This window comes from Lactuca sativa, chromosome 5 (genome assembly GCF_002870075.4).
Source record: "Lactuca sativa cultivar Salinas chromosome 5, Lsat_Salinas_v11, whole genome shotgun sequence".
Taxonomy (NCBI): domain Eukaryota; kingdom Viridiplantae; phylum Streptophyta; class Magnoliopsida; order Asterales; family Asteraceae; genus Lactuca; species Lactuca sativa.
In genome coordinates, this window is record NC_056627.2 from 22,995,235 (window position 1) to 23,018,871 (window position 23,637).

The 23,637-nt window shown below is 38.0% G+C and overlaps 2 protein-coding genes across 3 annotated transcripts; both read left to right on the top strand.

Annotated features, from left to right (window-relative positions):
* The first annotated feature begins 478 nt into the window (after positions 1-478).
* On the top strand, positions 479-16,835 carry LOC111906312 (uncharacterized). The gene is made up of 2 exons (XM_052771517.1): positions 479-1,297; positions 16,779-16,835. The coding sequence occupies exons 1-2, from the start codon at positions 479-481 to the stop codon at positions 16,833-16,835; spliced, it is 876 nt and encodes a 291-aa protein (XP_052627477.1).
* A 684-nt stretch (positions 16,836-17,519) lies between these two features.
* On the top strand, positions 17,520-21,850 carry LOC111906441 (auxin response factor 2B). Of its 2 annotated transcripts, none has more exons than XM_023902212.3 (13): positions 17,520-18,026; positions 18,142-18,257; positions 18,435-18,530; positions 18,656-18,712; positions 18,791-18,946; positions 19,040-19,124; positions 19,219-19,309; positions 19,399-19,563; positions 19,644-19,763; positions 19,838-20,852; positions 20,944-21,134; positions 21,211-21,394; positions 21,487-21,850. In XM_023902212.3, exons 1-12 carry the CDS (start codon positions 17,930-17,932, stop codon positions 21,362-21,364), a joined length of 2,343 nt encoding a protein of 780 aa, XP_023757980.1. In that variant the 5' UTR covers positions 17,520-17,929; the 3' UTR covers positions 21,365-21,394; positions 21,487-21,850. The 2 variants fall into 2 exon arrangements, with proteins under 2 accessions (XP_023757980.1, XP_023757978.1); XM_023902210.3 differs by having other exon boundaries at positions 17,521-18,053.
* The last annotated feature ends 1,787 nt before the right edge of the window (positions 21,851-23,637 follow it).

Below are 23,637 nucleotides of genomic sequence, written 5' to 3' on the forward strand. Positions count from 1 at the left end.
GCTAAGCCCTAGGTGTCAAATGTTGAGGGTGCCTTCATAAGTGTTGGGTGTCCGGACCAGTACAAAGCAGTGATCGCCATGAATCAGCTGTAAAAAAAGGGGAAAGACATGGTGGAACACCATCACCGCTCTATTGAACGAAGAAGAAGTGAGGGCCATGTCTTGGGCCCAATTTGTGGAGAGGTTCGAGGCACAATATGTGCCTAAGGTGGAGCAGCAGCGTATGCAGCAAGAGTTCATGGCCTTACAACAGACTACCGAGTCCGTTAGTGACCTGAACGCCAAGTTCTTGGAGATGCTATCTTTTTGCCCCTCGTTTGCTGGGAACGAGGCCTGGTTAGGCAGCCGGTACACGGCTATCCTACGTACCGAGATTCGGGAAATCGTTAGCATGCAGGAGTTCTCGACTTTATCTGTGATCATAATGTAGCGAGGAGGAGGGAAATCGAGTTGCTGACCCAGTCCAAGAGGAAGGCCAATGACACCTCTTCCAAGACATCCAGAGATGCCCAGAAAAAGCAAAAGCAGGGTAGTAAGTCAAGGTATGAGTATAGGACGTCTTCAGGGCGAGAAAAATCTGTTGATATGCTACAACTGCAAAAAGCCAGGGCATCATTGGAAGAATTGTAGGGATCCCCCTGCGAGTGCAGTACCTCATATTACTTCTGCACTTCCCATCTGCTATCACTGCAACGAGACGGGACACAAGAAGGCTGAATGCCCGAAGTTGAAGACTGGTAAAGGAGACGGGGGTACAAATCCTACAATTACATCGTCCTCTAAGGGAACCACTATGGTGACACGAGGTCGTGCTCACCAGATGATTGTGGAGGAGCCGGTGATTACAACGACAGTGGCAGGCACTTATTTGCTAGATTCTGAGCCCGATGTTGTTATGTTTGATAGCGGTGCTACCCATTCTTTTGTATCTCACACATTTATTAATCGTTTGGGGCGTAGTATCGGAAAATTGGCTCACCCAATGGTTGTCGATGTTGCCGACAACCGCACTATTTATGTCACCGATGTTTATCGGGGTTACACTCTCGAGTTTTTTGGAGTTGAATTCCCCATTGATCTTATCCCTATTGCAATGCGAGAGCTATGCGTTATCATAGGCATGGATTGGCTTGATGCGTTTGATGCGGAAATCCACTGTCGTAAGAAGCAAGTTCGTGTTCAAAACCCTAGAGGTGGAGAACTTATTATTCAAGGGGACATTCCACGCCTGGCTATGGCTTCTTGCTCTTCTGCTATAGCACTAGACGACGTTCCTACCATTTCCGACTTCAGCGATGTCTTTCCGGAGGAACTCCCTGGCTTGCCACCTATTTGGCAAGTGGAGTTTCGTATTGATTTGGTGCCAGGTGCGACTCCGGTAGCGAAATCTCCTTACCGCTTGGCACCACCTGAAATGAAAGAGCTCCAAGATCAACTTCAAGAACTAAGTGATAAAGGGTTTATACAGCCAAGCTGCTCGCCTTGGGGTGCTCCTATTCTCTTTGTGAAGAAGAAAGATGGATCCCAGCGAATGTGTATTGATTATAGGGAGCTAAACAAGCACACGATAAAGAATAGGTACCCGTTGCCACGTATTGACGATCTTTTCGATCAGCTTCAGGGAGCATCTTGGTTTTCCAAGATTGATTTACGTTCCGGTTACCATCAGATGTGGGTTCGTGAAGAAGACATTGAGAAAACAACATTCCGTACTCGATATGGGCACTTTGAATTCGTGGTGATGCCTTTTGGGCTCACTAATGCACCCGCAACATTTATAGATCTCATGAACCGGGTGTGTAGCCCGATGCTTGACTGTTCGGTCATAGTGTTCATAGATGACATCTTAGTCTATTCTAAGAGCAAAGAGGAGCATCAGCAACACCTTCGGGAGATTCTGGAAACTCTGGCAAGAGAAAGGCTTTATGCTAAATTCTCAAAATGTGAATTTTGGTTGGAAGAAGTTCAGTTCTTGGGGCATGTGGTAAACAAACACGGTATTAAGGTCGATCAAGCCAAGGTTAATGCGGTTAAACAATGGAAGATTCCAAAAACACCTTCTGAAATTCGCAGTTTCTTGGGTTTAGCCGGTTATTACGGGAGGTTCATTGAAAATTTCTCTAAAATCGCCTTACCACTCACCCAATTGACCAAGAAATCAATGAATTTCGTTTGGGGCCCGGAGCAGCAACTGGCGTTTGATAAGTTAAGGAAACGATTGTGTGATGCTCCGATTTTGGCCTTACCTGATGGGGTTGAGGATATGGTGGTTTACTGTGATGCATCGCTTTAGGGTCTTGGTGCCGTGTTAATGCAACGAGATAGGGTGATAGCCTATGCCTCCTGACAGCTGAAACCCCACGAACGAAACTACCCCACTCATGATTTGGAGCTTGGGGTTGTTGTTTTCGCTCTTAAGATTTGGAGACACTATCTCTATGGAGTGAAGTTTATCATATACACTAACCATAAGAGTCTGAAATATTTGTTCGAGCAGCGGGATTTGAACATGAGGCAGATCTGATGGTTGGATGTTGTAAAAGATTATGATTGTGAAATTCACTACCACCCCGGTAAAGCTAATGTGGTAGCTGATGCTCTCAGTCGTAAACAATCTGCCGAACCGATTCGAGCTAAGTGTCTCCGGATCACGATGGTGTCGTCTTTGTTAGATCTAATCCGGGACGCCCAAAAGACGGCAATACTTGAGGAAAACATCAGGCGTGAGAAGATTGGGAAAGAGTTGCCTAAGATGGAACGAGACGGGTGGGGTTTGCTGACTCGCTACGGTAGGGTTTGGGTTCCATATACCGGGACCTAATGGATGAGTCTAATAAGTAAAAAATTTATATCCATCTTGGTGCTACTAAAATGTATTGGGACCTTCATGAGGCTTACTGGTGGCATGGAATGAAGAATGATGTGGCTCAATTTGTGGAAGAATGTATGACCTGTCGAAAGGTCAAGGCGGAACACCAAAAACCGCATGGGAAGTTGCAACCATTAGAGATTCCTTAATGGAAATGGGAGCATCTAACCATGGACTTCATTACAAAACTTCCTAGAACTGCCCGAGGATCCGATACGATATGGGTGATTGTTGATCGTTTGACTAAGAGTGCTCACTTTCTGGCTATAAAGGAGAGCTCATCGGCGTAGAAATTAGTCGAGATCTTTGTTCGGGAGATTGTCTCATTACATGGGGTGCCCGTTTCTATCATCTCCGATCGAGACACCCGATTTACCTCTCGGTTCTGGAGGAAGTTTCAAGAGGAATTGGGCACACAATTACATTTTAGTACCGCCTTCCATCCGCAGACAGACGGGCAGAGTGAGCGGACGATTCAGACCTTGGAGGACATGCTTAGGGCATGTGCGATTGATTTTGGGGGTAGTTGGGATGACCATCTACATCTAGCTGAGTTTTCTTATAACAATAGCTATCACTCGGGCATTAAAATGCCTCCATATGAAGCCTTGTACGGGAGGAAGTGCAGGACGCCCGTTTGTTGGGGCGAGGTTGGGCAGAGGGTACTTGGGAGTACCGATATCGTGCTACGAACTACGGAGAAAATCTAAGTGATTCGAGATCATTTGGTCACAGCGAGCAGTCGTCAGAAAAGTTATGCCGACAAAAGACGCTCCAATCTTGAGTTCCAGGTGGGAGATTATGTGTTGCTTAAAGTCTCCCCCTGGAAAGGTGTGATTCAATTTCGGAAGCGGGGAAAGCTCGGACCCCGATTCATTGGACCCTACAAGGTCATAGCCCATGTAGGGAAGGTGGCTTATCGTTTAGAGCTTCCTGACGAGCTTAGTCTAATTCATAATACATTCCACGTGTCTCAGTTATGAAAATGCGTTGTTGATGAGACCGCTGTGATACCACTGGAGGACATACAGATTAACGAGCGTCTCAATTATGTTGAGAAACCAATTGCTATTTTAAAACGAAAGATGAAAGCTCTCTGCAACAAGACTATAAACCTGGTTAAGGTGCAGTGGCAACATAGGAAGGGTTCGGAATGGACTTGGGAACCGGAATGCGAGATGCGGGCTCATTATCCGGATCTGTTTCTAGGTGTTGACTTCGAGGATGAAGTCCGTTCTTAGTGGGGGAGAGTTGTAACGCCTCGGTTTTTCTCGGTGCGTTTGGTTATTTATTTTTAATTATCCTTGTAACCTTGGGTTAATTTATTTAAACAATGTCTGATTTCTTATGTTATTGGACTCTTTTGATCATCTTGTAAACTCCTTTTATTGAAGTCCATGGACTATGGGCATATTTGCAAAGTCCATCTAGTAAATAGTACTTAATGTGTTAATTGAGTCATTTGGAACACACACAAGAAAAACACTCTAAACCCTCCCTCTCTCTCTCTCTCTAAAATCATCCTCTATCTCTTTGGGATCAAGAGCAGCCAAAGGGATGTTGTTTGGAGCTTAATTCTTGTTCATTTCCATCCTTGATTCATATTGGTATGAACCTCCTTATCATTTCTTACAACTTGATTCATAACCTTGTTCTAGTTTTATGATTTCATCTTCACTTCTTCTCCTTCTTATTTGATTTGTAATTGTATGTTATACATCATCTCAAGGTCCTATCTTCACCCCATATATGTTGGATGATGGATCTAGGGGATTACATGTGGCAAAAGATCATGGAAACCCTAAAAGGGAGAATGGTGATTTTATGTGCTTTATGTTCATTTTCATGTTGATTGTTATTACAATCTTGTGGAAAAATGAAATCCTAATGATACCTAACCCTTTTTAGTACCACCATTATCATGGGGACTAAATTGGGATGATGAACACATCTTAAAATGTGTTTCAAAGGGAGAAGGATGGATAAGCCAAAAAGGAATCACGGGTGGCTACGATTCTGTTTTCCATCAGATCTGTAGTCATTTTGTAAAACTAATATCTTGAGCTCTAGAAATCAAACGGACCCCAAACCAGTTCCAAAAGTTCACAAATTGAGTTGGCTAACTTTCTTAATAAGGCCAACCTCACTGATAAGGACTTTATCTATGGGAAAGAATGGCATCTTTTCTGTTAGGTCTGATCCGGGTCTGTTCTGATATGCCATTTTGTTTTCATCATTTCTAAGGCTTGGAAAAGGATCCAGAGTGATTCCAAGTTCCCATATGTTCCTTATATTATGAATTTAAGATCTGGAGAAGATGGGGTGTTATTTCCAATTATAAATTGGTTAGAATGGGTCCACACTCCAGATCAGTGGACAGTCACCAGCTTTTGCTAGTGCTGTGATTGTCCACAATGTGAATTTTATATCTGGAGTTTGGGAGATGCTTTTCATTCAATTCCAACTTTGAGACTTTCATTTATATGTCCTTTACTTCTATTAATTTTGGTTTGGACGAATTCTACTCACAAGTTAGGTAGAATTGGCCAACATCACTTGACTGTATTGTTGGAGACAGAAGTGATACACCATTTTGTAAAATTCATATTTAATTCATCTTTTGGAGTTAGAATGAGTTTTTTATAGTTCTGGAATCCTAAGCAATCATAGTTTCCTATAAAATTTAGTTAAAGTTATGTTTCTGTTTTAGATTTTGGAGTAAATCCGTTTTAAACAGCAGGTCTGTTTTAGAGACCTTGCTGTGATTACTCTTTTCTCAACTCATAGCTTCATTACTTCTCCTTTCTAACCTTTAGTCCTTCTTAGGTGAGGTTTTGAAGTTTGCTCGAGCTTGGTAGCATTATTTGATTCTTATCCATCCTTACTACTCACTCAAGGTGAGTTCTCTCACACCGTTGTATTGATGATTGTGTTTGCTAGTTAGCTCGTGTGTGATTATTTGAATTTATTATAAAAGCATGCTATATAAGTATTGTTTCAATTCGTACATGTGCACTGTATGTAACTAATCATGGATATGGGGACCCCACCAAAGGATACGGATTTACCGGTGCGGTGGGTAGGTAAGATCACCAACGTAATACTCATCGTGAGGTGCGGTGATTAGGGCCAAGTGATACGGGATCTTCCCGGTGCGGCTCAAACCTACAAGTCCTTCTTGTATTATAGGCATTGATTCGTTCTTTGCCCTTATCATATAATTATAATTGGAAATGTATTAGGGTTAGTAAATATGAATGTTAGTACAATGTCTGTGTTTGAATTCACTAAGCTTTGTGCTTATAGTTTCCCTTATAACTTTTCAGGAGTTAAGATTAAAGAGGCTAAGGCTTGACATGGAGCACCGGGACATCGCTACTAGTTATTTTTGTTGGGACCTTATTATTATTATTACTTCCGCACTTATTTTATATGATTATTAAGTTGATGGATTATGTTATGACTATTTCTGTTGTTTTAATTTAATTTAAGATGGGTTTTTAAAGTTTAAAATTTTTGCAAAAATTTGGGTGTCACAGAGAATTAGAGAGCATTTGGATCTTGAAGGAGTGTTTGTTGAAGAAATCTTTGAAGATTAAGAGGCTTGGAACAAGGGGCTTTGCAAGGTTTTGGCTTATTCTTCTGTTGGAGTCTTCTTTGGAGGTAAGGATTCGTTGCTTGAGCTGTTATCCATCTACATCTATCATTTGTGGGATTTTTGGGAATTTATCTAGTGTTATCTTGAGTTTGGAGGTTGGATCTGAGGTTGCTACCTTAGATCTAGAGTAGTGATGATCCAAAAGAGCATAAAGTCCCTGTTCAAGAGCTGTTGATGAAGCCTTTTAGTCCCAAACCTTAGCCAAGAGTGTATTATGCTTAGATCTCCTTGGATTCATGTAAAGTTTGCTACTTTAGGTGATGGATGGCTTGTACAAGAGTAGATCTATGGATTTGAGACCCTGCGTGGCTTGGAAAGCCTTTGTATGGGTTAAGAGTTAGTGGTACTCGGCGAGTAACATGGGTGTACTCGGCGAGTTGCTTGAAGGTAGGCAGAAACTCGGCGAGTTGGCTGAAAATAGCCTTAGACTCGGCGAGTCTGTTCTTGGACTCAGCGAGTCTAGTCGTGAGGTCCTAACCTTTTCTGGTTAAGCTGTGAATCGGTGAGTCAAGGGATGACTCAGTGAGTTGAGTACGGTTAAACTCAGAGTTGTGGGACTCGGCGAGTTGAGTCGTGTTATGGGAGTTTTAGAGCATGGGGACTCGACGAGTCAGCGGTTTGACTCGGCGAGTAGAGTCAGTCAGGAGGGTTGACTTTGACTGAGGACTTTGACTTTGACCAAGAGTTGACCGGTTGACTTCCAGGGGTATTTTGGTAATTATGGGTATTTATTGAGTTCAGTCTTTTGCTATTGATCAGTGGTGGAGTTCGTGTCGGAGGTTGGAGCAGCGTGATCTTATCCTTTTCAGTCAGCAATTGCAAGGTGAGTTATCCTCACTATATCAATAGGGTCTAAGGCACCAAGGCCGACCCTTTATCGGATTGTAATTCGGGTATTGTTGTTATGTTATTGCTTTGCTATGTTTGCATCCTGGTAGTTAGGATGGTATATGTTAGAGACCTGGTTAAGTTCGGTATCCTGGTATATAGGATGATGTTATGCTAGTGACCAGTTAGGTCGGTATCCTTGCTAGGATAAGGTTATGTTGTGTGATCTGCTAGATCGGTTTGATTGGATATGGATTGTTATATGATTATATGTTTATGTGAACATGGTTGTTGGACTGGGGTTAGGTTGAGGCGGGTCCTGCTTTGTGCTGTAGGCCAACATACCCAGGGCGGACCGGTTATCCCGAAGGCCCAGCGAGCGGTCCGGATAGGCTGTAGGCCCCACGAGGGCGGACCAGACGTGCCGAGGCTCGGAGAGTGGACCAGGCCGAGTGAAGGCCCGGTGCGGGAGGGCCAGTCATACTGTAGACTCAGAGAGTGGACCAGGTGGATTGAAGGCCCGGTGCGGGCGGACCAATCACACTGTAGACTCGATGTATATGGCTAGACTTGGAGGGTGGACCAGGTGGACTGTAGGCTAGTGCGGAAGACCAGTCACTTAGTAGACCTGAAGTGTATGACTGTTATGTTCGGTTATGATATGTTATGCGTGGCATATGTGGTTGGTATTTTGGGGGTACCTCACTAAGCTTTCGGGCTTACAGTTGTGGTTTAATGTTTTTCAGGTACTTCAGGAGATCGTGGCAAGGCGAAGGAATGATCGTACCGCTCCTCGGGTTTTATGTGTTTACGATGTGGTTTCTGGGAAATACTCTGATAATAAATGTATTGGAAACCTTTTTGTATTAACTTTATTAAATTGGGTTGTTTTGAAAAGTTTAAATTGGTTGGAATTTTTAGAGTGTTACAAACACCCTAATTATCATTTTATGTAAAAACCCTAGAATCGAGGAGCTTTATTTTGGGCAATAATCGGGTGTGTATTTGGGTTGTTGACTAGATTATAATTTCACACGAAAATGACTTAGTCAAACCTTAATCAATCATACCTTTAAGTGGTTAAGTCCATAATGGGTTAAGTGTTCTTACTTAACCATAATCATCATTTCATATGAAACCTAATTGTCATTTCATGTGAAACCTAATCGTCATTTCATGTGAAACCCTATCGTCATTTCATGTGAAACCCTAATCGTCATTTCATCTGAAACCCTAATCATCATTTCATGAGAAGTGGTCACTGTTGCATGTGACTATGATATGTGATCGGATATTGACTCAAGTATCTTCCTGTAGGTGTTTGGAAGTGAGTTGAAGCTAGTAGAGCCCTTCATTGCTACAGTGGTTTCTGCATGCACATCGAGGTGAGTTTCACCTCACTATACCCGTGGGTCAAAGACACCAATGCCGGCCCACTATTATTGATTATCTGGTAGTAGAGGGATGCCCTCGGGACTATATATAATCATGTATGATAGACGGAGGACTCTTGATCTAAGCTCTCTTACCTATTCCTTGCTTGGTTGTGGTTTTAGAGTAGGATCACCTGTCAGGGTGACTACCTCACCTTTAAGTATATACGGTTACGCATTCCTTGGATTGTGATATTTAGTATGCTGTTATGCTGTAATGATATATTAGATTTGTGTTCTAGTATTGAGTATGATGTTATGTTGTAGTGATCTGCTAGATTTGTGTTCTGGTATTGAGTATGTTGATATGTTGTAGTGATCAGTTGGATCCGTCTCTTGGTACCGAGTATATTGCTTTGTGGAAATAACCTATAAAACTGTATGTTATCTGTGCTTGCTGGTTATCATCTATGGGGTTCCCTTAAGGACTATCGGTGGTTATGTAGGATAGCTTGAGAACTCTTGGTCTAGGATCTCTTGCATGTTCCTTGTTTGGTTGTGGCTCTAGAGTAGGACTATCTGTTTGGGTGGCTATCTCACATCTGGTTACTTACGGTTACACATCTATGGGGGTTAGCTGGTAGCGGGACTGTATGTTGTGAGAGGATTAGTATGTTGTAGTGAGTTGTATGATTGTTCTTTGTCTGTATTATGTGCTTATTTGATAATGATTGGTTATATGTCGACATATTGTTTTTGGTTGGGTGTAGGAGATCCTGCTTTGTGCTGAAGGCCAACAGACCCAGGGCGGACCGGATAGACTGCAGACCCATTATGACATATCAGTTAGGCCAAAGGCCCCGATAATGGTCCAAATAGGCTGAAGGCCTCGGAGGGCGGACCAGACATGGTGAAGGTTCTGAGAGTGAGCCAGATAGACTGTAGGCCCGGTGAAGGTGGTTCGGTCATACTATAGACTCTATATGCATGTTGTTTGTTTGTTGGTATATGTTATTTGTTGTGTGGTGGTATTTTGGGGGAAACTCGCTAAGCTTTACGCTTACGGTTTTAGTTTATTGTTTCAGGTGCTCCTCATGATTTTGGCAAGGCGAATGTGTGACCGTACACATCCTTGGTTTTACAACAGACTGGATCTTGGGAAACTCTGATTTTCAAATAATGTTTGAGAACACTATTTTTGTAAATAGTTTATTAGTAAAAGGATCGTTTTGAAAAGTTTAAATTTGTTGAAATTTTCGAGACGATACATTTTAGTTAATTTTCTTCAAGATAAATTTTCTTTTTTGTATTTTCCTTCATAGTTATTAGAATTGTTTCGTTTTAATTTGTTTAATTTTTTGTGTTTTATATTTATATTTCTTTTCTAGTTATGTTTTAAATAAAAATATAAATAATATAATAAAATAAAATTTGTTTTTCTAAAGTTTTAATTAGCTTTTCTTTTTAGGTTAAACTTTTTATTTTTGTTTCTAGGTGTTAAATTTATTTCCTCTTAGTTCATTTCAATTTCATCTTTTATATTTTTTTCGTTATCCTAGTTATACTTTAAATCTAAACTAAAAAAACAAGCATTGTGCAAGTCTTTTTGGCAAAATATTTCAAGTGTATATTTTCTATATCTTGATAAATTATAAGGGGGAGAATGCCCGCAACAATGAAAATGAAAAGAATTCAAGTCAGTAGCATTAGGGAACAAATTTTAATGTTTTGTCTGGTGTTCAAATTATCTATGAACATCTAGATTTGTTTACCCCCTAAAGTGCTAACACTACTATCTTTTTGTGTGCTTAAATTTCTTTAGCATCAGACACTGATTTGAAGTTAAACAAGAGATAGTATGGATGTTTCATAATGTGATGTTTTTAGATAGTTTCAAGTAGGTCTTGGTGACAGTCTAGCTAATGTTTCAATACACATTTGGTTCAAAATTTGCTAATTCATTACACTACTTTAATGGAATTGACGAAATATAATCTCTAGTCGTATTGACTAAGTGTCTCAAGATGCTGGAAGAAATGAACCACATGCTTAGGAGGGGGGGGCAATTAATATTGACAAAGGCAACCAATATGAAAATTGAAAAGTTGGTTGTAATATTCTTTGAAGCTGGTTGATTTCTGGAGTTGGCTCTTACACAAGCTCCATCAGATATGGTCATTCCTTTTAAAGACCATTTTGCTTTTCATGAATGGATGATGGCATTTCATAAGCCTAGTATATAACTATTGACAAATCATTGTCCCTATAAGCATGTTGATGTACGTGCCTAAATCTCTCTATGTATCTCATCAACGAGACCATCTGCCTAAATGACATTGAGTCACCCACTCACAAAGATTCTCATGCATTGACATATCCTTCAGTGTGAGACTTCCTAGTCTAGATCAGAAAATTATTCAAAGGCTTGGGTGTTTATTTTCTTGGTTAATCATTTCTTACTTGACTCTGTCCTTGGAAGCATGATTACCGTATGCATCAAGTCTCATGTTCTGCTGAAACATAGAGCATTACCCAATGGATTATTGGGGTTTCATAGTCATCAGCGTAAGATTTACTTGTCATGTCCTTAAATGACAAAGGGTTATTCATGTCTTTGACCTCCTAGTCTGAGGTATGACATGGTGCCAATCTAAATTGACGGTGGATCTTATTCTAGCTCTTACTATCCTCTTCATTGATGTTAATGATTGGCTGTAAAACAACAATTATTGAAACATCTTTCCCCTATGTTAATGATCTTGCTATGACACTGATAGTGAATGAGACATGCTTTTTTGTTGATGTTAAGGAATTTCTGTAATAAACCATATAATAAGGGAGTTTCAGCAACCCAATGTCTAGGAACACACTATACCACCCATACAGTGTGAGAGGCATGAAAACAAAACTAATGTCTAAGAACCGTTGTCATAAAACATACATTTGAGAGCATCAAACTTTCACATGTCAAAGAACACATGTATTACACCATATAATGTATGAGACATAAACATCCCTCCCTTTAACTTTATTTGATGTTTCTTTCATTACAGGTTACTTGTCGTCTTCTTAAAAAAAATAAAAAAAGGAGGCAGTGATTGTTGAATCTGTCAAAAAGGGGGAGAAATATTTAGTTCTTCTATATTGTTACTTGATCATTCATAGTATAATAGACACTCTTGAAAGAAGAAGGTTATACATCTAAGGGGGAGCAAAACTCAGATGTTGTTTATCTGAGTGGGAGCTAAATATAAGAGGGAACATATATCAAAATTCCACTTCAAATTTAATTGGTTCATTTATTATTTCATTATTTATTAGTTTAGTTTTGACATCATCAAATAAAGGGAGTTCTTGGTGAGTTATGAATCATTGTACTCGTTCTCTTTGTGAGAACATTTTTCTTAGTGAAAAAACCGATAACTAAAATTTGTTATTATTTGTCAAATACTTTTGTTATTATTTCACGTTTCTATTAGATTCATAAATAAGTATTCGGGTTTGGCACCATAAGGCTGATTACAAAGCTTGTTTGCAATTTGCTGCTAAATTGTCGTAAGAACAAGATGGACTTGTTATACTTTACTCCTTTTAGCAGTAAGTTTTTGAGTGATAAGTTTTACGCCAGGTCAAAAAGGATATGTGTCTTAGATAATCAATGTGCCCTTTTAAAGACATATTACAAAGCTTGTTTGTGAGAAACTCATGTTCTTCAGGCACATCTTGATGCTAAATTGTCTTAAGAATAGGGTGGACTGGTTATACTTCACTCATTTTAGCAGCAAGCTTTTGAATTTGGGATGGCTTACAAATGTAATCGGGTTATGTCTTGTGGGATATGCTACATTTAAAAACTAATATATTCCATCTTTCCTTGTTTGTTTTAATCGTGTAGGATATGGTGCTATTTCTTGATAGGTTTTGTTGTATAAGATTGTGTTATGGTTGGAATGTGTTGAAGCAACACCGCTACCTTACCAAGACTATGGTTTTTTCTTTCATTCTATAGTGTTAACATCTCTTTCTAATTTAGGGGAGAACCATACTGCCTTTCAGTTGAGTTATATTTGGCCTTGTTATATGTTATGTTGCTTGTGGGCATGTTATGGTACGATTAGAATGAAATCAAGTTACTTCCTACCAGGTTGTCATGTTCCTTGTGATAGGCTATGTTGTGTACGAGCGATTCATAGTTTGATTAGATCAAGACCATGTCGCCTTCCTACCGGGTTGTCGTATATCCCTCGATAGGTTATGTTGTTTATGGGTGAGTCATAGTTCGATTAGATCGAGACCATGCCACTTACTACCAGGTTGTCATGTCCCTCGTGATAGGTTATGTTTTGTATGGGTGAGTCATAGTTCGATTAGATTGAGATTGTGTTGCCTTCCTATCGAGTTGGCATGTCTCCTATGATAAGTTATGTTGCTTATGGGTGTGTCATAGTTTTATTAGATCAATACCATGTCGCTTCCTACCAAGTTGTCGTGTGCCCCATGATAGGTTATTTTGTGTATGGATGAGTCATAATTTGATTAGATCGAGACCATGGTGTTTCCTACTGGGTTGTCATGTATCCCATGATAAGTTATGTTACTTGTGGGTGAGTCATATTTCGATTAGATCGAGACACTCCCGCCTTCCTACTGGGTTCTCGCGTATCCCATGATAGATTATACTTGGATTTTTTTTATAACCCCCTTTTTTCTTCGAACTATGTATTCATACATAAAATTTTCTTAAATTCTTCACATGCTGTGATCTGGGTGTCATTCCCCGTCTGTTATTTGCAAGATGTAGGATCCATATTTGTTTGCTTTGGATATTGTATAAGGTCCTTCCCACACTGGTTTTATTTTATCTTGTGGTTTTTGTCTACTCGCCTCGTTGTTCCTTAATACTTGCTCCCCTACCTTGAAAAACCTACTGTTAGCTCGTTGATTATAGTGATTTTATGTTTTCTTCTTGTAGTGCTCTTGCCTGATTGCTGCTAGTTCTCACCTTTCCATAGATAGTTCTAAATTCATCTTTAACCCCTCATGATTTGTCTATTGATCATAATTTTTCATTCGTTCGGTGAGTACCATTAATTCCAATGGTATTACCGCTTTCGAACTATATACTAGACTAAATAGTTTTCCTCTTGTTGTTTTTGGTATTGGGGCGTGCTTTTGGAATTTTCCGCATTTGTAGATTATGTCCTCTATGTCTTGATTTATGGTGGGCCGGTACTAACCTAACCTTTCTATTTTCTGAATAATCGCCTCCGCCCTTTCGTGTGCTTTGGCTATCCCTTCATGCATTTCGTTCATCAAGTGTCTCGCTTCATTAACATTCATGCATCATAATCGTGGTGTGAGGTGTCCCCCTTATACAACCTTCCAATTTGTATGACGCAAAATTGTGCTTTGATTCTTATATTCCAGGATTGTTTGTCAAAAAATGTGATCTTGCTCCTTCTATCCCTTCCATGCAAGAGTTATGATAACTTAATGGATTAATAAGTTAGGGTTTTAGCTTTTGGACATTTTCTAGTAATGGAAAGTCCTAAAGGTGGAAACTTTGACTTAAGTCGATGTTCTAAGTCTAGATCCAAGATCTGGACAAAAGGCCTTAATGGATAAATTACTTAATGGAGGAGTGAGGACAGGTCGCATTCGATGGGCGTATGTTGAGTTCGTTGGGCGTACTCAACAACCTTGGGCTTTGACTTTCGTTGATCGTTGACTTTTGACCAAGTTTGACTTTGGATCAAACTTGAGGGTTTTAGACCGTTGATTAAGGTTTTACTTGGTTGTGATGATTAGCGGATTCGCGGGAGCAAACAGTACAGAAGGGAACATATCGCAGTGTTTCAAGGTTCTTTGATTTAGGTGAGTTTTGCCTCATTGTATCCGTCCGTCGAAGGCGCCAATGTCGGCCCACTAGTTTTGTTGTGCTATAGTGATCTACTAGATCTGTGTATATACCCTTATATGATAGGATGTTGTAGTAGTGATATACTGATTATCATTTAGTAGAGTGTCATAGGGACTATATGCAGTCATGTAGGATAGCCTGAGAACTCTTGATCTAGGCTTTCTTGCTTGTTCCTTGTTTGGTTGTGGCTCTAGAGTAGGATTATCTGTTCGGGTGGCTATCTCACCTCTGGTATTTCATGGAGGTTAGCTGGTAGCGGTACAATGTGTTGTGAGATGACTAGTAGGCAATGGTGAGTTGTATGATTGATGTTTTCCTATATTATGTGCCTACTTGGTCCTTGACTGTTTATATGTCGACATATGGTGGTAATGGGTTGAGGCGCTCCTGCTTTGTGCTGTAGGCCAAGATACCCGGTGCGGGCCAATTGTAAGCTATAGGCATAAAGGATTGAGAAGAGCGGTTGGGTTAAGGTGGTAGGCCAACAAACCATGGGAATTCCAACTAGATGACTGATTGGACCCGTTGCATGTTGGCATTCAGTCCGCAGACTAATTGAGCATGTACATTCCAATCCGATGATTGTGGGTCGTTACGCATGTTTGTATGTTTATCGTATGAGGTTTTTTTTGGAGGGAAACCCACTAAGCTTTATGCTTACACAGTTATTTATTGTTTCAAGTATCATCGGTTATCATTGACAGATGAATGTGTGACTGTACACATTCATCAACATCAATGAAGATTACACGCTTTAATATTACTCTGATTTTCAATAAATATATGTTGGAATAAACGATTTTTTTTAATAATGGATTTATAATTTGGATGTTTTACTCTAATAAAAATGCAAATTTTTTGTTGTAAAAATGAGATGTTACAATGTTTATCTGCAGTGACTCCAGAGCATGACTCCATAAGACATAGTCTTATATTTGCAACGGATAATTAGTCGGTACGTAAAAACTGGTCCGAAACCTTCATTAAAAAAGTTCTATTTCATAAAATAAAACACCGAACTCATATTTTTTTTTTTATAGAGAGCAACATATGAACTACAAGCTGATTTAATTCAATTTGGGCCATTTCGGCAAGAAAGCCAAAATGTTGAATAACTAAATGTTTTTAGGGAAAAGAAAAGCCAAAAGAAGATTATGTTGGTAAGAAAAAAACAGAAAATTGAGTTATTGACTATTTAAAGAAAACTTTGAGATGACTATTTAATTATATTGTCTTAATATCTTGGCACATCAAAACCACGTCATTACTAACTTATTAGCAAGTCATCAGTTCTAAATGTTTCAAGTTTACGTAAATAATAAAAATGAAAATCAATCAATTAAATATCTTTAAAATAATTTAAGACATCTATATAAACAATTACTATTAATTTTGGTGATTCATAGAGTATAATTTAACTATACGTTGAATCATATTCATATTCATGATCTATTTTTTTTCTTTTTAAATCCCAATATAAAATAAGTAAATATCAAATAATATATCACTACAAAAAAGTATATCGAAAGGCGTTTCCCATTGACCAATTAATTTATTGCACATATTTGTCCAAGTTGCACACCCGGTCCTTCCAAGGGTACACAGCACTACGGTCGGGAAAGCGGGGGTCACTGTTATTGGCCGGTTTAAATATTTTTTAACCGACACTCAGCCCCCCTCAACTTTTGAATACATACTACAAGGGAGCGTTGTTTTTTGGATGTATCCATCTGCCCCCCTTTTAGTTTACATATTTTACATTTCAATCTTTCATAAGTCTACTTGTTTCGTAATAAATCTAATAGTTTAACACTTTAACTAAAGTTATAGCTGTATCATACAATATTTTTATATTAATGATGTAAAACACTCTTTTTGAAGCAACATAATTAAATAATCACACAAATTGAAATCAACACCTTTTGGTCTAATTGCTTTTGGCTTCCGATCTAATTAAAAAAAAAATACTATAAGTGAAAAAATTAAAAATCTAATAAGTGAGATAATTACTTTCAAAGTACAACCTATTTTTCCTATGTTAGTCATGACATCTATTGAAAAGAAGAAATATGTAAATATCATATTTGTCTTTTTAACCAACGGATACAATATTTTTTTTTTCTTATATAGGTTCATTTAAACAATGTAAACAATAAGATAGTAGGTCAAATGAACGATCATCATTAATATATTGTAGCAAATATAAAAAATTACACGTACTAGAAATACGAAATAACCTAAATAGGGAGAGACACTTTAAATTAATATTGTACTTGTACAAAAATATATTACAGTAAGTTTTTTGATGGATGGGCACATACTCGGATTTGATATGTCATGAAACGAATGTTACAATATAGGAGATGCATACCTACAAAAATTTTGCACATTGTACTATAGATTTTATTGATTTGGTTATTGTATTTCAGTTTGATCATTTTATACTCATTTTTCTTGTTTTGAAAATACACTTGATATATTTTCTCTTGAATAATGATATTAAGTTGATATCTATAAAAGATACTAAATGAATTATAATCAAATAAGTGACATACTATTAAACAAAAAACACGTTATTAATAATTGTTTTTTCTTTTTTTTTTCTTAATAACAAAGCCACTTCTATAATAACAAACCTGTAACATAAATCGTGAAACGATTATTTTTGAAATTAGTTTTCTAAATAAAAGTTATTTAAAATCCATTTTATATTATTTTTACATATATTTCATCAATTATTAACCAGAAAACAAAATTGTTTATTGTTCAATTGGGTGCATGAAACCGGGCAGAAAGCCCGAGCAACCGGAGATAGCCGGTCGCCAAACACAGTGGTGTTAGAATTAGGACCCGCGAATGAAATGATTGCACATTTGCACTAGCAGTTTTGACCCCTCTGTCTCTTCAAAAGCCTCCTTCCTCTCTCTCTCTCTCTCTCTCTCTCTCTCTCTCTCTCTCTCTAAATTCATCAAAATCTTCTTTCATCAGAAAAAGAGATTTTATATTCTGATTATAAGATTGCTAGTTGATTCTTCAGAAGACAAAAGATTCACCAGCTGTGTTTGTGTGGGATTTAACGACAGAAAAGTTTGTTGATTGTCTTATAGCTTGGGGGATAAGGTGTTTTGTGGAGTTAATTCGCTCAATTTGATGCCAGATTGAAGATTTCTCTTGTTTCGGTTGTGATTTGAGTTGATTTATAGCTTGTGAAGGTGGAGATTCAAGGTTTTGTGTAGTAAAGGAAATTTAGATGTGTTGAAGAAGCTCTTTCATCAAGTAAAATGACATCTTCTGAGGTTTCAAGCAAAGGCAACAGAGACACGTTTTCTTCGTCTTGTTTTAGTGACAGAAATGACGGAGTTACTGATACGAGAAATGGTATGGCTACCTCCGGTCCCGGTAAAGGTACTTTCCGGCGAATTTTATTTACGGTCAGGTGTTTTGGGGTTTAATTTCTGTGTAGCTGATTGTTTTTCTCTGTTTTCTTGTGTAGCTGATGCGGACATAGCTCTTTATAAGGATCTATGGCGAGCATGTGCGGGTCCGCTTGTTACCGTGCCTCGCGAGAACGAACTAGTGTTCTACTTCCCTCAAGGACACATCGAACAGGTTTAATTTTGAATCATTTTGTAAATCTAGTTTGGTTATTTCATATCTATTGTGTTAATCTATGAAGCCGTCTTGTTAAACACCACTTTCTGAATTAGGGTTTTCAGAAGGTTCATATCTATGATTCTGTTTCTCTTGATGACTTTTAAGGAGTTTTCCTTGATTGATGTCCATCAGGTTGAGGCGTCGACAAATCAGGTGGCGGACCAACAGATGCCGGTGTATAACCTTCCGGCCAAGATACTTTGCCGTGTCGTTAACGTCCAGTTGAAGGTACAATTATTGAAGATGTTGAACTTTCCGTTAATTTTGTGTTTCTTTAGAGGGTTTTTTTCTTCGCTTTAGCTGATGTGTGTTGATTTAATTAATTTTTTTTTCATCGATGCATGTGCGTATAGGCAGAGCCAGACACGGACGAGGTGTTCGCGCAAATTACTCTGATGCCTGAACCTAATGTGAGTCTATCAAGATTTGTAACGAAGCTCCTTTATTTAAAAACCTCTACTCTTCTTACTAAATTTATGTGACGACAGCAAGACGAAAATGTGGTTAAGAAGGAACCACCACCACCACCAGAATCACAGTTTCGTGTGCATTCTTTTTGCAAGACGCTGACTGCTTCAGATACCAGCACTCATGGTGGATTTTCAGTTCTGAGACGTCATGCTGATGAATGCCTTCCTCCATTGGTTAGGATCTTACTTTAAACTAATCTTTTCCAGTTACTTCATTTGTAATGTTTCTGATCAGGGTTTTCTTTTCTTTTGTTTTGTTTTTGACAGGACATGTCAAGGCAACCCCCAACACAGGAATTGGTGGCTAAGGATTTACATGGAAGTGAATGGCGTTTCAGGCACATATTCCGAGGTAATCCCTGAAATACAGTTCAATTTTCTCCAAAATCAGCAGATTATGTCATTTCATGTTTCTTGATAATTGTTTGTTAAAATCAAAATGGCAGGTCAACCCCGAAGGCATCTGCTTCAAAGTGGTTGGAGTGTATTTGTTAGTTCAAAAAGGCTTGTAGCTGGTGATGCTTTTATATTTCTAAGGTCAAAGTCAAAATCATAAACTTGTTGTTTTTCATCCCTTTCATACAAGCACTTGATTTCTTGACAAATATTTGTGAAAAAATTTACAGAGGCGAAAATGGTGAACTTCGTGTAGGAGTAAGACGTGCAATGAGACAACAACCAAACATACCCTCATCCGTCATATCCAGCCACAGCATGCATCTTGGAGTCCTTGCAACAGCCTGGCATGCCATTCAAACTGGAACAATGTTCACAGTTTATTACAAACCTAGGTACTTTAAACTATTTCGTTATATATCTTTTATTCATCCCATTTTATGATATTAACAGTTTCACAATTAAAATCTCACAGGACTAGTCCTTCAGAGTTCATTGTTCCCTTCGATCAATACATGGAATCTGTCAAGAACAATTATTCTATAGGAATGAGATTTAACATGAGGTTCGAAGGCGAAGAGGCTCCAGAGCAAAGGTAGATTGATTTTCCTCAACAGTTTCTTGACTATATGTCTTGGTTTTATCTTTTAACATAATAATTTGTTGTAGATTTACTGGAACTATTGTTGGGATTGAAGAACGTGAGCAACAAAGATGGCCAGATTCAAAATGGAGATACTTGAAGGTAAGATGGGATGAAAGCTCTACAATCCCTCGTCCAGAAAGAGTTTCACCATGGAAAATAGAACCTGCTCTTGTTCCTCCTGCAATCAATCCACTTCCAGTACACAGACAAAAGAGACCTCGGTCAACCATGTTGCCTTCATCACCTGATTCCTCTGTTCTCACCCGAGAAGGTCCATCAAAAATGGGGACAGCAGACCCTTCACCTGCATTCTCAAGGGTCTTGCAAGGTCAAGAATTATCGACCTTGAGACCCACTTTTGTGGACAGCAACGAATCAGATTCATGTGATAGGTTAATCCAATGGGCACCTTCTGTAGTAGATGATGAAAAACGGCATCATGGGTCAGATAGAATTTTATCTGTTGGGAGAACTCCAGAGTCATCTTTCACAGATCTGTTATCAGGTTTCGGGTCTACAAACGAATTGTCTACTACACCTGCACCTACACCTAACGAATCAAAGTTCAACTTACATTCAAATCCATGGTCCATTATGCCATCCGGTTTATCCCTCAGTTTGTTGGGTGGTGGCATGAAAAGCAATGAAATTTCATATCAAAGCCGAGATGTTAGGTTTAGTGCTTTTGACGAGTATTCCGGTCAACATAGTCAAAGGGGAAACGGAGAGCAGGCTGGTAAGTGGGTGATGCCTCCGCCATCTCTTACTTCGTATCTCCAGATGCCTTCTCATTCCAGTGATGTGAATGTGAAACCAAAAGATGGAAACTGTAAAATATTTGGGGTGCCACTTGCTGGTAACAGAAACATATCAGCAGATGCAGCAGCAACACATCAATACCACATATTTGATTCTGATCAATCCAAGCGTTTGAAAGTCATCGATCATAATCCATCTAAAGAGCAAGATAAAGAATACCAACATTTCCAACAAGCGAAACTCCAAGGTGTTTCTGTTTCTTCAAGAAGTTGTACAAAGGTATTTGTGTGTGTGTGTGTGTGAAATTATCATCTCACCCTCTGATAAAATCTTGTCAGTGTTTTGACCGACTTGAGAATAATTTTTTCAGGTTCACAAACAAGGGATTGCTCTTGGCAGATCTGTGGATCTTACTAAATTTAACGACTACGATGAACTGATTGCTGAACTGGACGTTATATTTGAATTCAACGGGGAACTAAAGACACGCAACAAGAACTGGCTGGTTGTATATACAGATGATGAAGGTGACATGATGCTTGTTGGAGATGATCCGTGGCAGTAAGTAACTGTGAATTACTAAATGATTGGCTTTTTGTTATGTTCATGTTCTTATTATTTTTTTTATCTATGTCAGGGAATTCTGTGGGATGGTTAGGAAGATCTTCATCTACACCAGAGAAGAGGTTCAGAGAATGAATCCGGGGACTTTAAATTCAAGAGACGAAGACAATTCATCGGTAGCAGAAGGCATGGACGAAAAAGACACAAGGAAAATCGAAAACGCATAAGTGCTCTAATTCATATATTATATAAATTAGGTAATGTTTTGCATACTAATTTTTTTTTTTTTTTTTTTTTATTTATAAAAATGGTGTTGATATTGATTGATACATGGTTATGGATTTTACAGGTCGATGTTGTAGGTGAATTAGGGAGTAGTATGGTGTTGGGAACAACTGAAATAAATATTTGAGTTGCTTCAAGAGTCTACTCCTTCCAACTTCCCGGATGATGACGTGAGTCTTGGTAATATAATATTTTTCAATTTTGGACAACCGGAGCTATAATATATATATATATATATTGTTATGTTAGCTCCTCTATATATAATATATGATACACGTAAACATATATATAATATAATATAACGATGTTTGAGAACAGAACATGGTGTTATGCTTTTGGTCTCAAGTCGTTTTACCCTGTACAGAGTCTGTTTTCCCACTTGCATGCATGTAACAAGTATATGTCAATGAAAGACTCGATTTGGCTTATAGCTATAGCCTACTTTCTCAATCTTATTTCACTCGTGTTATTTAGCCATAAATTTTCTATGAAGTTGTGTTTCGACTTTGTAACCTTTGTAATTGTTGTTCTAACTAGATATTTAATTAGTTAAAAAAATGTTGTAAAATAATTTTTCAAAGTGTTTGTAAATAGAAAATTTTGAGAAGTGGTATAAAATATCAACAAGAATGTAAAGCATGTGGACATGAGTGTTTATGTGGTCTGGTTAGGGAACCACCTTCGTCTACTGCCATAGTTTTATGGGATTAAGGTCTTACAATTATACATAATTGGTGGGGGTGGGGCCCTACTTCACAATTAAACATATGTTATGTATTGTGAATTGTGATTGTTGGAAGCCCTTCTAGAATCTAGAGTAGAACACGGCTTTGGAGATTCCTTTCACAAACAACTGCAAGTACAACGACGTATTGGTCTGGGAATATTGGACATATGATAAGATATATCAACGGTTGTTGCGTTGCGTGTGACCAGGGTAGGAACATTCCTGTTAGGAAAGTAATATAGGTTGTTGAAAAGGAAAAAAGGAAAAAGGGAAAAGGGAAAAGGCGATGGTGGAAACTTGAAAAATATCTTTTCAAAGACCTGTGAACTGTTTTAACCCATTTGTTGAGTTTTGACTATTATTATGGAGTTTGACCTGGAGTCTACTAAAGAAAAATAGTTATTGGGCCTACGGCTTTCTAAATATTTGACTCAATCAAAGATGATCATATTTGTTTTAGTGGGGTATAGGTATAGAATTAGAAGTATGGTTAGATGAAACTAAAATGATCATATTTAGTATTTAGTATTTAGTATCACAATCATTTCTTTATTTAATATCAGGCCTCAAAAACCCACTGTTGCTAATTTAGGTGTTGTTTGTTTTTCCGAAGCAAAAATTCATGAAGTCTGCAAACCACCTCTGCAATCCTCTGTAGCAGAAGAGGTGGAACAAACGGCTGCAGCCTATAATAAGAAGCATGCTTGTTTTTTAACATCTGCAGACTGCTGCAGTAAACTGAAATTTAAATAAACTAATTTTATAAACTGAAAATAGTTCTCAACACCGAAATTTAATAATTCTAGTTTTAAAACATTGAAATAATAATAAAAAGAACATGTAAAAAAACAAAAATATAACTCTTTTTAAAAAAAAATATAAAAAATATAAAAGAAGCTAATAGTTTTATTCTAGAAAAAAAAAACTAATTTTAAAAAACATTAAAAAAGAAAATAATAAAAAAATTAAGAAAGTATTGCAAACATTGTCTACAAAATTCGTAAAAAATTACACACGTTAAAAAAGATGCAACTGAAATTGAAAATATTATTAATAAAACGGTAAAAAAAAATTAAAAAAATCATGTTAAAAAAATCATGGAAATTATAAAATAAATTGTGTCACATCTGTAAATAAAAATTTAAGGAAATCAAAGTTTTAAAAAAAATTATAAAAAAAGTTATACAAAAATTCTTAAAAAAACACTTAGAAAAAATGAAAGCTGAAGATGTTAGAAGAGGCAAGTCAAGTGCTGCGCCACACAGCACACGCTCAGAGGTTTTGTAATCTGAAATATTCCAAAAAACAAACTGCTGCGAGAGGGAAAGTGCAGCGCGTGTGCTGCGCCGGATAACAATAAGTGGTTTGAAGAGGTTTTTATAGAAAAACAAACAACACCTTAGTGATGTACAAGTTTTGTCAACAGATTCCAAGAAAAGGTAATTACCGAATTTCTGATTCTTTATACTCAAATCTATCTGATCGAGT

Coding starts and splice junctions, on each gene's coding strand:
- LOC111906441 (XM_023902210.3), top strand. CDS start 17,930: ATGACATCTTCTGAGGTTTCAAGCAAAGGCAACAGAGACACGTTTTCT. Junction 18,713..18,790: donor CTCTGATGCCTGAACCTAAT/GTGAGTCTATCA, acceptor ATGTGACGACAG/CAAGACGAAAATGTGGTTAA. Junction 19,310..19,398: donor GATGCTTTTATATTTCTAAG/GTCAAAGTCAAA, acceptor AAAAATTTACAG/AGGCGAAAATGGTGAACTTC.
- LOC111906312 (XM_052771517.1), top strand. CDS start 479: ATGACACCTCTTCCAAGACATCCAGAGATGCCCAGAAAAAGCAAAAGC. Junction 1,298..16,778: donor CCATTTCCGACTTCAGCGAT/GTCTTTCCGGAG, acceptor TTTCTTATATAG/GTTCATTTAAACAATGTAAA.